This window comes from Camarhynchus parvulus, chromosome 2, assembly GCF_901933205.1.
Source record: "Camarhynchus parvulus chromosome 2, STF_HiC, whole genome shotgun sequence".
Classification (NCBI taxonomy): Eukaryota; Metazoa; Chordata; class Aves; order Passeriformes; family Thraupidae; genus Camarhynchus; species Camarhynchus parvulus.
Genome location: NC_044572.1, coordinates 37896284 through 37911056, shown reverse-complemented (window position 1 = coordinate 37911056; position 14773 = coordinate 37896284). Strand labels below are relative to the sequence as shown.

Genomic DNA, 14773 nt, shown 5'->3' with positions numbered 1-14773 from the left:
TTTGCTTACAAAGGTGTACATCCTGGTTGAAAAATCTGTTTGTTTTTTTTTTAATAGTAATCTTATGCCTATATGGCTAGCAGTATAGGTCTAGAGGTATATTGTTCTTGTAATTTTAAATTCACACTGCTCTCTAGTGGGGAATGCTACCAATGCAATAGATTGTGTATATATATATATATATATATATTTTTCATGCACAACATGTATATAAAATGTGATTACTGAACTGTTACTGGCATCTAGACTAATTCAGTAAAACTAGTTCTATTGTGATTGCATTTTAATCCTTATACTGCATTGATTAAAGACTGAACTTACTAATTTAAGAATATTTTAGACAGATGAAACTTAGGAGTGAACAAACTCCAGAAGGGCTGAGAGGTTGATAGATTTATACTTCTTCCTCAGGAGAAACCTCCTCCCTCCATTAGGAGAAATGTGCTAGAGGTCTGCTATTGAAAAACATCAGGTTTTCTTCTAAGCTTCTACAGTCTCACAGTGTCTTTTGCTTGGAATGAATTGTTTAGCCTGCTTTCTCATCTCTTGCCTTCAACAGCTACAATCCTAGATAAGAGCTGACTGTACACAGAAGCTGAAATAATACTGCCAGATCTAGTTGAGTGAGGTTTAGATCTGCAGCAAGTGCAGAGGTCCTCAGACTTGAGTCTGTACTTTCTTAAATGAAATGGGGTTTGGTTAGCATAGAACACAATGCTAATTAGATATCAAGCAGATCTGAAAACTGAGATTGAAACTGATTTGAATATTGATAGATTTTAGATTTTCTTCTTTAGATAAATTTGTCTTTGTGATTTGATTTGAAGGCAAAAATTGTCTTTAAATCTTTGTGAGATCTGTCAAAAAAGTTGAGCTGATGAAATTTAAGTAATTTTAAGCTATCAAAGAATGATTTGCAGCATTTTGTTGTAATCAGACCCAAATCTGGAGACTTGTTTTAGACACTGAAACTCTTCTGGATCTGGCATTAAAGACCCATTTTCTTGTGTAGCTGCAATAATCTTTTTTTTGTCTCTAGGTTGATTGATTTGTCAATTAGACACCAAATAGCATCATCGTATTTAAGGCTGCAGTAATTTTGTCACTCAAAGTACAGATTAGATTCTTTGTCTAGACCTTCATTTATTCACTAAGTCTGGGTGAACAAGCACTTTAAAGATTTATATGGTATATAAAGGTCTCATCAACATGCTAAGTTGGTATAACATTTTGCATTCCTTGAATAGCAAATTAGGTTTGCAGTGTTCAGAGCATTTCTTTACCTGTGCCATTTCTGCTCACTTTTAATCATGGAAGCTCACAGTTACACCGGTTTCACTTGCAGTTCTGCAGATGGGATTATCTGCTCATTTCTGGTATTAGCTGAATCTAAACTAACTATCCTTCAATTATAATCCGGGGTGGTTAAGATAAGAAACTAATAACATGTTTATTTGTCTTTGAACTACTCTGAGAAAGTTATGAAGTTATTAGACTTGGGCTTGAAAGCAATCACAGGAAGTGGTGAGAGGATGACTGGGGCTGCTAAATATTTAATAAACTCAAGGGTGAGGTCTGTGCATTTAAGCTTATTGAACTAATACATTAGGGGAGGGAGGTTCTTCTGTTAATTATACCTTCTCCCCTTTGTTTCCCATTGACTGAAGGGTTGTTTTATCTCACATTTTTTTCTCAGCTCCTGCAGTGTTTTTACCCTTTCTTAGATAAGTTATCACAGGAGGTGCCAGACCCACATCTGTTGGTAGCTCAGCTTTGGGCTTCACTTGGCTGTGAAGTTAGTCAAGTTGCAGAGAAAAACTGAAAAGTTGAACTGAAAGCAAAAAATAGGAGTGGAAATACAATGTCAAAATATAAAATGCAAAAAATTATTTTCTGTCTTTTAGTGGTTTGCAGATATTGCTATCTTTTCCATATTATTTTGTGTTCTCATCAATTTTTTCTCCTGTGTTTTTTTCTTCTCAGAAAATATGAAGAAGCCCTGGAGCCCTGATTTACCAGTTGATAACCAGTCGTACAATTCAGATTTCACATCTCTCCCAGACCGGGAAGGTGAGAAAGAACTGGCACCTGATGGCACTGAAGAAAAGAAGGAGAGAGAAAAGAAACACACCAATTTCACTTTGTGTAATGTCTGTAACATTCAGCTAAACTCTGCTGCTCAGGCACAAATCCACTACAACGGCAAATCCCACCAGAAGAGGCTGAAACAGCTCAGCAATGGAAATCTCAAAAGTGATAATGGTAAGCATTATAATATATAGATCATTGCCATGTTTGGATCTGAGAATTGCAGCAATGTGCACAATGTTGATATATATGGATATAAACTTTGTTTTATTCAGACAACAAATACTTTGAAGTTAAAGCAAAGGCTTTTGGTGACTTCAGAGTGCTGGAGGTCATCCCTAGCATCTGGCAAGTAGCTTAACATATACCATCTGTGTTATTACAAGAGTTTTCAGTTTATATTTTGTTTACATAATGATGTTGATTCAGATTCTTTCTCATTTCATTTACATTTTGATGGTTTTCAGCATAATCAGTGATACTCCATATTTCACAGTCTACTAGAAAGGTTACCCTTGTTAGGGGCGTGCTTGCTTTTAATGAATGTAAGGTGGTTGTGAAATAAATTGAAACAAGTACATTACACAGAATTACATTCACAAACTTCTTTAACTTTAGCTTGCTTATTCTGGGTTCAACCCAGAGCTAACATAAGTTTGTTTCAAGATCATGGCTGAATTGAAACAGAGATAGAACAAAACTTATTTTGACTTTGATAATTTCATTGACAGCTTTGAGGAAAGCATTTCATAGTAGGTGACATACTCTTCAATCATCACAGCGAATTGTGATCCCCAAAGAAAAACACATGTGGCATTTTGTACTAAGGCAGATTAGATAATGGAGGCAAATGATGGTCCCCGATAAGAAAAAACAAATTACCATGTTGCAATTTTTTCAATTTAATAACAGGTAGTACTCAACTTTGCTGTACCATGTATAGGGTTGTACTGCATTCTTGTATCTGCTTCTGTGAACCATGTCAGAGAAATAATTGTCTTAATATGTTGACTTAGGACTTTCAGACTTTCTTTCTCCATATCACACATGTTGCTTACTCTTTTATACCTTGTGTTGCTTCCTGCCCCACCTGTAGAAGCATATGCAAAACAACAATCCTTAGACAGAACTTCATATTATTATTTTAATAGCCTCTGCTTTGTTCCCACACTAAGAGTGGGGAATAACATTGATATTTTGCCTAAGCACTCGATAAGAGTGCTTTTCTCTGTATGAGGTGTTGCTCATTTCTGTAAAACACAACAATAAAACAAATAACACCCCCATAATATTCAACAATACAATTAAATTTGTGGCCGGTGGGACTGCAGCATTTGACAATGTTTGGAGTTCAGGCTTAGAAAAAAATGCTACTACCATTAGTAGGAGCTGTGGAAATGCATAAAGAAAGATTGATTTCCTAACTGATTAAAGGTGCAATGTGGTTATCCACAAATGCATTCTCTATTAAACCAAATAAACACAGTCTAATTTATTACTATCTTTGGTTAAGGAGGAATTGTTATTGTTATTATTAGCACAACAATTTTGCTAATGATAGATTTTTTTCCTGCAGTTCATTTTTCCACTTTAATCCATGATAATGAAAGAATCAGCAATTAAGCAATGCTTAAATTAGTATCAAAGAGCTTCAATCATGGTTCACATTTATATTCTGGAGAGGCTCAAACTAGCAGTATAGCAGCATATTTCTTACTTCCTTCTTAGGAGTATTTAATGTTATGTGTAGCTGCATCAATTTGTAGTCAGAAAATAGCTGATTGACTATCTAGCTCTTTGTTTCAAAGTGCAGTTATTTTGTGAGTTTATGTGAAACTTAAGGATTTTCAAATCTGGCAGATCTTTGAATATCGTCAAAAGTAGCACTCCAATGAGAAAATAATGTAGGGTAGAGTATAAGGAAGGAATTTTTCACCTGTCACCATGTTCAGTTCTCTTCAACTGAGTGCTATAAATTAAGAGAGACCAGTATAAAATATTTCTTGCTGGAAGTTAGAACTGAATAACAACTGAATACTTTGGTAATCATCCTCCCTTCACTTTGAATAGAGAAACTCTTTGAGATGCCTTTTCTGAGATGAGTGTAAATCAGAACATGTGAGTCCTTTTACCATTATAGGTTTTGTCATAACTTGTATTTCTGAAATATGGGCCACATTTTTCTGACAAATGATTGCTTTGTTGATGAGACCCCAGCAAGCCCAAGTGACATATGACCATGACTAAACAAATTATGACTTGAGCATTGCAATTTATCATGTACATGCAAATGGTGCTTTTTGAAGGTCATTGATTTAACTGTTACACATGCACATTGTTTTCTCAGTGAATGTCAGAAGGATACTTTATTTAAGAGAATGGTATTTCTTATGTGGAAGTCCAATTGTCACAAAAGACAGCTGTTGTGGTTGATGTCCACATTAGTGACACAGTAATTCTAGAGACTAGATTCTGCTGTAAATTAAAAGTATGTAAGTGTTCTGCTTTATGCATTGTCTTCTAAGGTTTTGTCATTATAGTTACTCAGTATGTCTCTACATATGAATGAAGTATCTGTACTATGCACAAGGAAACTTAATTTCTAAATACAGTGTTTCACAAACTCTGTTGTATATGCCTTTGCGCTGCTGGATGCTCTCTTGGAACTAACATACGTGGAAAGGTTGGGAAAAATATTGGCAGTTGTGATTTCCCGTTTTGTTTCATCTCCAAATTATTCCCATGAAGCAGGATAGGTTTGTGTGTTCTGTATCACGAAGGGGATAATAGAAAGGGAGGATTGATTCATGTGAAACAAAAGCCCATGTTTTGTTCCAAAATAATTTGCAATGGACTGCTGAACAGAGGTAGGGTTCAGCTGTATTAGCATTTGACTGTGTAATTAGAGTTGTCATGCTACAGTCATCAACTTGCAGCTGTGTGAAGGAGCTTGTGTCTGTTGGACTTGAATTACAGAACATTCACTTTACTTGAATATCTCTGTCTAATTTCATCAGGTAAGTTGCTTATGCACAAAGTCTCTTAAAATCTGCAAATCTATAATCAGTAAATAATGTGCATTTCAGGCTTAAAAGCAGCGTTTCTTTGCTGCTCTGTTGGTATCTGGACTGTATTTGAATAACCAGATATACTCTGAAATGTTTTGTTAGTTTCTTATTTGTCTGTTTGGCAGCTTTACTGTACCATACCCCTGTGGTTCCTTCCCGGGGCAGAGCAACTACAGTGTTGCCGCGCAGTAGTGGCAGCCCGGCTAGCCCCACAGAAGGCACGCCAGCAGCCCAGCTGGGACAGCCGTGTGGCCACTGAGCCCCAGCTCCTGACAGGAGGCAGGCTGGCAACAGCCGCCTAAGGTGCTCTCCCCCCGGCAGGGTGAGCAAGGCAGCACCTTGCAAGGTGGGTGGACGGCAGCAGGAGACGAAAGCGGCACAGACAAAGGCGAAGGAGGCAGCAGAACTCCGCAGCAGGAATGGGTTTATATTGAAGAGGGTACAACAGACCTAAGCAAGGACCTGCGAGGCTCGGCCCTGAGGGTCGGGGCGAACAGAGATTATAAAGTGGTCTAGAGGGGCGGAGCAACCCACCCCTTGGCCAGTAACTTAACAGAATATAATGATTGATACAGAACAGTAACAAATGGGGGATGAGTTGGGGAGGGACAGCAACCCCTGCTCCAATCACCCTCCGCCAAGAGTGGAAGATTCCAGGGACTGGGAGTGGGCAGAGGGTGATGGACAGGGAGGTTACCAGGGAAACATGGGAGGGGTTAACAAAGAAATCATAGCAACTAAGGAGGGGACTAAGGATTGACATAGGAACGGATACAAAAAGGCGGGAGTTCCCAAGGCAACTGGGGGATTGACAGTTAACCGAACCGGGGGAAGGTGGGGAGGGGAGCCTGAGGCAGAACCATTGTAACTGAAACAGGGGGAAACAGAACATACCAACTTCAACATTGCAATTATAACTTGAATAACAAACTAAACTGTAAACTGAAAAGTGGTCACACCGCAGCACTACAGAACAGCACACTGCAGCCACAAAAGGGATGTGAACCCAATGTTTCTTGTGTCATTACTTGGTACAGTGATTTGTGATGACTTACACAGGATATAGTGAGGCATCAGCGCTACTGTTACTGAAATATGCTTGGGAGCAACACAGTTTTTTGTGTACCTTCCTCCTAATAATTGCCTTTAATGTCTCTCAAAAAGACTTCTTACACTTTACTCATTACCCCCTAGAAAATATTCTTCTTACTGGTGATTTTGTTTTTGATTTTCTACTCTCATGCATGCAGTGGAAAGGTGACAAGAAAGTCAGTGGAGATTTTGAGTGTGTTTTGGGATTAAAAGGAGGGCAAGATGCAGTTCCAGTCTGGTCTGCTGCCATTGCACCACTTCTCATAAAACCTGCCTGGACACTGTGGGAAGAGGTGACCTCTTGTGGGAGATTGTTTATTCTAACCAGCAGCAGCAAAGCTCACAAAATTCACTGACAGAATGGAAAAATAACTGTGGATGCAAACGTATAGCAGCACCAGCGAGAAAACTGATGTTTCTAAAATTTTACGTAAACCAGAATTTCTTCTGTGCATTCTTTTGTGTAAATTGCTGAGTCATCGTGAGTGAATGAGCATGGTTAGGACAAAAGCTAAAACTGCTTTCCTCTGCAATACTTTTTACAATACATTGGAGAATTAGCAGGAAAATAATGAAGGAGGTGAGCAATGTTACAAAATTAATAGAAATCCTTATGCTCTCTGAACTGGTTTGTGAAAAAACTGATGTCTGAACCATTATTCTTTTGAAACATAGAAGGCTGTGAAGCATTTAGTGGTGGTTTATTTATCTAGCTCTCTGAATTCATAACCCAGACCGAAGTCCATCTAATTTAGTATGTTTTATTTACTCTCTTTTAAACTAAATCTAACTACAACTCTTTTTTCACTAAAAATTTCATTAAAGCAAAATTTTGTTGTAAAGCCAACAAGGACACTGAGTACATGGAAAAAGAGAGCAAAAAGTATCAGAATTTTCCCCCTTGCTAATTTCAAAAAGCAAATCCCTTAATCCAGTACTTAATGTTACTTTAGAATGAATAATGATTTTATTGTTATGGTAATGAGTATTATGAAATGTGCACTAAAAAGGAATGTATATTTCCCATATTTTATTCTTTTTTCAACTTCATTCAGTAGTTGAATATAGTTTCCTACAACAACGTTTGAGTTGGCAGTTTCCTTAAATCTACACAATACACTTTTTGCACACTGGTCACAGAAAATGTTTAATCTTTTACAAGTTTTCTTTTGCATCTAAATCCTTCCTTTTTACTAATCTGCAGGTAGAAAATCCAGGTGATTTATCCAAACTACTTGCCGAGTTTCTGTCCTTGCACTTTTGTGTTGCTGTTTATTTTCTGTCTCCATGCTGCTGTTGCATTTTACACCTCTGCTGTCATGTTTTGTGATCATGAAAGCTGATAGCTCTGGGCTAGACACATTCTTACTTTTAGGTGGCAAACCACCAAGTTAGGGCTTTCAGGGAAGTGGTATCATCTTCTCTTTTCATTGTGTTAGCCCTCCTTTCAGAGGAATAGGATTGGATGGGACATTGGAGAAAAGAGGAAGTCCTCAGGCAAAGTATGTTTTCCTTCAGAATAGGTGATTTTCCATTAATTTTCTGGCAAGTAAGAATTGTCAGGTCAGCTTGAGATGTCCCTGGAAGTCACATATCTAGCAATTTTTTTTAACGTCCTCTTCTGATGCAGAGCTTCATGGCCAGTTAACAGAAAATCCAATATGTATTTTCCTCTGATTTTAAGCTTCTAGTTTGTGGATCATACATGCCAGTATCTTGTAAAGCATCACAGCAGGTTCCTTCTGGGCATTTGTAATATCTCTCAAATGTCAAAGCTGGAGATTTCTAGACAAGTAGGACTGGCTAAGGGCAGTGTGTTGTCACTTCTTTGCTTCCAAATGTAAATCTTCCTCCTTATTTCAAAGCACTTGTCTGTTTTCATTTTCTGCTTTAAAGAGCACTTTTGCAAGCAATGCTTTTAAACCACCATTTGTATTTGCAGAAGCATTTTTGTTTTATTCAGTAATATCACCATAGAGGACTTCATAGTTCACCAAAAAGTTTTATCACAAGGTGAATGAAAGAATCTTAAGAGCCATCTCACACTGGTCTCATGCATGGTGTTGATATTTCCTCTAATAAGTATCATAGGATCTGCTTGCCTTTGTGAGTGTACGAAAAGGATGAATGGATGGTAAATGTGGACAAACTCTTAATATGTGTGCAAATATCCATGTGGACCTGCTGTAATTAGCTATCTGCTATTATAAATAAATGAAATGGACATTGCTAAATTTTAATACAGATCAGTCACAGGTAAAGTTGACACTGTAACAAGTTGTAGGAAGACTGTGGGGAGTGTTTATTGTGTGTGCCTGGAATAACTTCACTAACAGCATACAGTCACATAGATAAAATATATTTTAGCTATTCCTGGAACATTCTTTTGGATTTGAGGGGAAAATCTATAGGAGTTAAATAATTTTTCATGTGGCATATCTAGCAATTGGTTCGCTAAATAGGACAACAAAATTTTCAAATAAACCATGGAAGCTTGTATAATTGTGATTTTCAATCATGGATAATTTTCATAGAGTTGGGGGATAAGTTGAAATTTATGTCTAAATATACTTAATGTATTTTTGAAGTTTCTAATTGTTCATCAAGTGAACTTAAGGATGTGCTTATGTTTTTTGTTGAAGTATAGTGCTGGTCTCAGCTAGGAAATTCCTTTATTTTTGGCTGTCTTAAGTGACAAATGAATAAAATGTGCCATAGCAGCTTATTATCGATCAAACTGTTTAAGGTGTGTGGAGAATCTCAACCACAAAGAACATCTGTCCCAGGTGTAAAGGAGCCTCTAACTGCAGATTCAAAAAGTTACAAAGAATTCAGTTTCCTACCTGTGTGTAAGACTGCACAGATTCTCTTTTAATAGCCCCTGCTGTATAGAGTGCCCTCCTTTTTACCATCTTGAAGCAAGATGCTTAGTAAATTGCCTTCATCCAAAGGACATGGAAGGTTGCCCAAGAGAAGTTCAACAGTGGCAGCTGAAACAAGTTTAGAAGTGGGTCCTTCTTTGCTGCCTTTTAGCATACCTGGAGAGGGTTTTTGAAGCGATGTGGAGACATGGAGGATGAAGTACTTAGAGGTGTCCTCAACAGCACACAGACGCTGCTGTTATGTGCAGATTAGAGGGTGAAAATCTTCATCCACTGTTCGCCTGCTTGCTACATTTAATCTTCCATACTCATGTCTCTGCATATTCCAAATATTGCTCTGTCACAGTTTGCTTGCCCTTTTTAGACATTTATAACATGATGTTTTCAGATCTTTATGTTTCTCCTGGGTGTGCAACTCTTTCTATCATATTGAAAAATAACTACCCTTTATGTCCTCAAATTTGTGTTTAAAATACACTAGAAAAAAATGGGACATCCTTCTTTTTGAACTTCTACTTAGCATCAGTGTAGCCTCCTTCCTGTTTTTGGGGTTTTTTTTTGAGGTTAGGACCTGCCATGCAAACTATTTATCTGAACCAGTTTTTCTCTTCACTTAAAAGATAATACTGTTTTAGGCTAGTGATACCTTCATGTTTTACCTCTTGCAGGAATATTGATAATCAATGCTAAATTAGCTGGATAAAGCTCAGTTACTCTGAGAGCAGTGTATGTCCATCTGTGTTGTTTCTGAACCGTGTGAGGTGTTGGTCTGCCATTCTTTGCTTCTCCCTGAGTGTGGCACCATTCTCATTTCTGAGAACGCTGGCATTTGATCTTGTACGTACAGATAACAAACTGTTGAAACCTGTTTTGCAGGCTCTCCATTTAGTTCTGCTTATATCACTAGGTCCAATATAGATTATGATGACCATGGCTTCCATCCAGACCTTCTCAGTAACTTGTCTTCTTTAAATATGGTGGGGTGTTTTTTCCCCTGCACTGGCATCTGGTAGGCAACAGATCTTCTACGTGTCATGACAACGGACAAAGTTTATCAACGCTTCCTGGTATTAATTTCCTAAGAGCTTTTCCCATATTCAGTTGTTTTCTGACTTCAAATTTAGATCTGTACTCTTCAATGAAGCTATAAAACAATAATTTTGTATGTCTCACGTAGCATTAATTTTTAATTTTTTTAGGATATCAGGGGATTCATACAGAATATATCTGAGTAGAAGGAAAAAAATAACAAATATCAAATGTGAGACAAATTTCACTACTGCTGACTTTTACTGATTCATGGCTTTTTTTTCACCTCTGATTCAAAATTCACTGTCTTCCTGATAGTCATGCCACTGAAATGTTTAGTTAACTTCTTATCCTCAGACATATTTCTCAGTAGGGGAAATATATCTCAAGATCAGAGATTTAAGACCAGTGCCAATGAAATTAACTCCAAAACCTGTTGATTTCAAGAGGAGGCGAGTTCCTCACTCCATTCAGGAATGATGTCCTAGGTTTATTTGTAGGATATTGTTTTGATTTGCACCGTATTTAATAGTTATTATTATGGCATGTTAAAAAAAAGTAAAGAAACATCTTATTTATTTATTTATTTATTTATTTATTTATTTATTTATTTATTTATTTGGTCATCAAACTGATGAAAACCAATGATTACATGACCATAGTTCTGACTCAGCTCTATTTTCCCCTATGTTTGCTATAGCAGCTTTGTGAAAAAAAGACTTGGGTGTCCTTGTGGACAGAAAGTTGAACAGGATTCATGAATTACACACTGGGACAGTGCCGTGCCCATTTTTGGGTGCCCAGTGCTTCAAGAGAGACATCATTGTAAGGGAGTGGGTGTGGAAGAGCATCACCGGGCTGGTCAGGTTACCTGAGCATGTGACTCACAAAGAGAGGTTGACAAGGCTGGTTTTATTTCCTGTGAAGAAAAGAAGAGCTTGTGGGGTATCGTATTGCAGTCTTCAACTTCCTTGAGGGGTTTTTAGGTAGAAGATGGATGTATTTGAAAGGGCAAGAGGGGAGCATCACAAATTGCAGCAAGGAAAGTTCTGGTTATATATATGGATACAAGCATTCAGAACTTCAGTGTAGAAGTGGGTAAGCACAGGAATAAGTTGACCAAAGAGGATGTGGAAATTATTCTCTGGAAACTTTTAGAATTCAACTGGATCTAAACTTGAAATTATTTCTGCTTTGGGTAAGAGGTTAAGTAAATTCCAGAGACACCTTTCCGCCTGAATTTTTTTAAGGTTCTGTAGAAAATACTGGGAAAACTTCAGTTTTAAAGGTTCAGAGGCCTACTTGCTTGATTTATTTCAGCCAGGACCAAGATATATATAGCCAAAGGCTCAGATTTTTCTTCATAACTGTGTGTTTAAAAAAGAAAAAGTAACCAAGAAAATTCCACTCAGAATGTCGGGATGCTGATGGTATTTGGCAGAAGCAAAACAAATACAGTAAATTCTGTATTCTGTGAAAGGCTCTGAGATGTAAAATAAGCTGTTGAAGCCTTTTTTACTACCTTTATTTTTTCATCAAATCACCTGTAGCATTTACTCAGAACTGCTGTTATCCATGTTACAGTGTGTCTAGTTAGAGATATAAAAGTAAAATTCTTGTCCTCTAAAAGAGAAAATCTAGAAACAAAGCTGCTAGCATACATAGATTTTGTTTTTAGATCTTTATTTCTGTCATTAGTAATGTCAGAGGGAAGAACAGATGCTGCAGGATGCGGGAAAGAACATCAGATACCATCTTGTTCGATGACGTTTTAAGATAGATGTGATCTTCATAGCAGGCCAATACTAATAACCTTTCAAACTTTCTTTTTCTTAAAATAAATTAGCTTTTAACCTAAATCATTGAGGATTTCAACAGTAGACTCTGTAATGTAAACAACGGAGTGATCAAAACTCCTTAGAAAAATTATCCAATAATTGATATTGAATTTGTTTATTGGTTTTATGTGGTGTTGTATTTTCTGACCAATCACAGCTCATAATGAAATTAAATTATTCTTAATTGAAAACTAATTTTTGTATGTTAAGGGAAACGTGGTTTTGTATTTACACATAAGTAAAAGAGTATTCCCAATGTTTTAAAATCCTGAAATTTTAAAGAAAAAAGCACTGGCACAGCAGTACACTGTATTGTATTTTATTTTATCACTGACTCTTTTCATACAAGCGACCCTTGTCAAAACCAGATGAAATATGCTTGAGAAAGCCAAAGAAAAGATCCTGAAACTGTCAGGCTTTAAGAAATATATATTATTCAGAATTGCAGTGTTGTCATTTAAAGACTTTTTTCTGTGAAATAAATTCTTTCAAAAACAGTGGCAAACCTCTCTGTTCTTAGGAGCACTCCAAATTAAAAGATTGTGGAAACAAATAATGGTACAGCTAAAGAAAGAGCAACTAAATTAGCTTATAGCTGGCATAGAAGTTTCAGCACTATTCAAGAAAGAAACATTTTAGTTTTACCAATGCTTTAATTTCTTTGTAAGCCAGAAGAGTTTATTTCAACAGTTTGGCTCTTAATTTTCTCTCTGTGGGGCTGTATGTATGTTATAAATTTATTTTTCTCTTGGTACAGGCTAAATTTTGTAGTCTAGGTTAGTTTAATCTGTTATATACCTGCAAAATTTTCTATAAGGGAAATAATCTGCTTTTTTGGTTTTTACTTTGATATTGCATACAGCCCATCCTATAAAACCCATTGAGCACATTAATGAGGGTACTAGAGGGTCTGACTAATTTTGAATATGTGTGCTTCTGAGTACAGTGATTATATATTATATATATATAGTACACACACATGCGCATCCACAAAGCCCACTTTATTCCTAGTCTACATAGGAATTTTTTAGCTCTTGGCTACTTTGGCAGAAAATTCCAGTGCTGTGCTTTATAGGGAGTGCATTTGTGAACCATCTGCTGATTAGCCCAGAGTTCCTGTATGGTAGTCAGCTGTTAGTCTTTAATCTTTGAAAAGTGTAGTCACTGGTGGTTTTTTTTGCTTGGTTGTTTTGCGTGGTCTTTTTGTTTTCTTTTTTATTATTGATTTTTTTTTTGAAGCATTGCAGTAATTTATTATTTAAAGGAATTTTCCAAATAGTATGTGTTTATTTTGTCAAATTGGAAATTATATTAATAATTGTTTCAGGTAAACCTCAGCAGGAATAGAATTTTTCAAATGGTCCAGAAAGATGACTTACATTTCTTCTAACTCAGTTTTTTATTATTTTCATTCACATGTAAATTTTATAGTCCAGAAAACCTGCTGTTTCACAGTGTGATGTAAGGCTTTTCCTTTCTTAAATGTTTATATTCTTCTATTCAGTAAAGTCAAGAAAGCTCCTTACACATTAGTATTCATATTATGATACAGCTGATATAAATCATCAATTATCAAGATTAGGCATTATTACTTCTGACAGATCTCTAGAATTATGTTAGTTGTTGATAGGGTTAATGAAACATCAGATCTATATGCATGACTTTTTTTTTCTCATGGAAAACGGAGTAGTATAGATACTGTGCAGTGCTATAGGATATTCCTGTTATATTATAGTAAAAACTTGTATTCCTTACTGTAGTCACTCTTTCTTAATTTCTTTGGAGAATGATCTTCATAATATTGCTTTCCTATTTTGCTCACTAACTGTGGATATTTCATGAAGTGTCATCACAGAAAGCTTGAGTATTCAACCTTTTCTGATCCCCAAAGTTACCGAGAAAGAGACTTGTCACCCTGACTTACTGTTAGTGGATATCCAGAGGATTTCTGGTTAATGTGTTCTGACAGAACTCTCCATGCTCCACAGTTCACCTGCTATAGATGTTCTGTTCAAATGTGCTGGCTGAAGCAGTGTGTGCAAACACAAAATGGCAGAGCTGGTGAGTTAATAGAACAGTTTCTTCAGGAAGACAAGGACAGGATGAAAACAAATGATATCTGCTTCATCCTTTGTATTCCTTTGATAATAAAGCATTTCGCAACATTCTGGAAATCAATGCAGACAGAAATATATACACAAAGCACAGCAGGATTTTGAAATGTGCTCAGTTTGTTTATGTTGTGCAAAAAAGAGCCTAAGTCTCCTTTTCTCTTGATATTGTGCAAGGGTGAAAAACACCCACTGTGACCCAAAGAAGCCCTGTGGGAAGGACAGCATATTACCCTTACTGAGGGCACTAATCCAGCCAACAGCAGCTTCCTACTAGAGCATTTTGCTGTAACAATGTGTGAGGTTAGGCTTATACTGTTTAATCTCACAGAAAACTTTAGAAGGCCTAGGCTCCTGTGGAGAACTGCTCTCTTTGGTAGTGAAATGCCCTTCACAACACCCTGTGAACAGTGGCATGAGCCCCTGAACAAACTTACATTTATGTAGAATGAAATGGAATCAATGTGGTGACACGAGGAGAATGGCTAATGAGCGGATAGTAGGATTTGAATGGGGTTGGTCAGTGCTTTTTTCCTGATTTGATGAGAAAATTACTAATGAAAATTCATTTTTATAGGATAGGATTAACTAACGGGAAATTTTTGCAATGAGTAAATGAACAACTGTGGGCATGCCTACGGAACAGGGGAGGGAAATGTTTGTCT

General features: G+C 36.7%; 1 protein-coding gene across 2 annotated transcripts in view; it reads left to right on the top strand.

Annotated features, from left to right (window-relative positions):
- Positions 1-14773, top strand: part of ZNF385D (zinc finger protein 385D) — a 417272-nt gene that overhangs the window by 81247 nt on the left and 321252 nt on the right. For both annotated transcript variants that reach the window (XM_030963381.1, XM_030963389.1), the window contains exon 2: positions 1984-2262. In XM_030963381.1, the coding sequence (XP_030819241.1) occupies positions 1984-2262 (279 nt within the window). The remainder of the gene's footprint in view (positions 1-1983; positions 2263-14773) is intronic.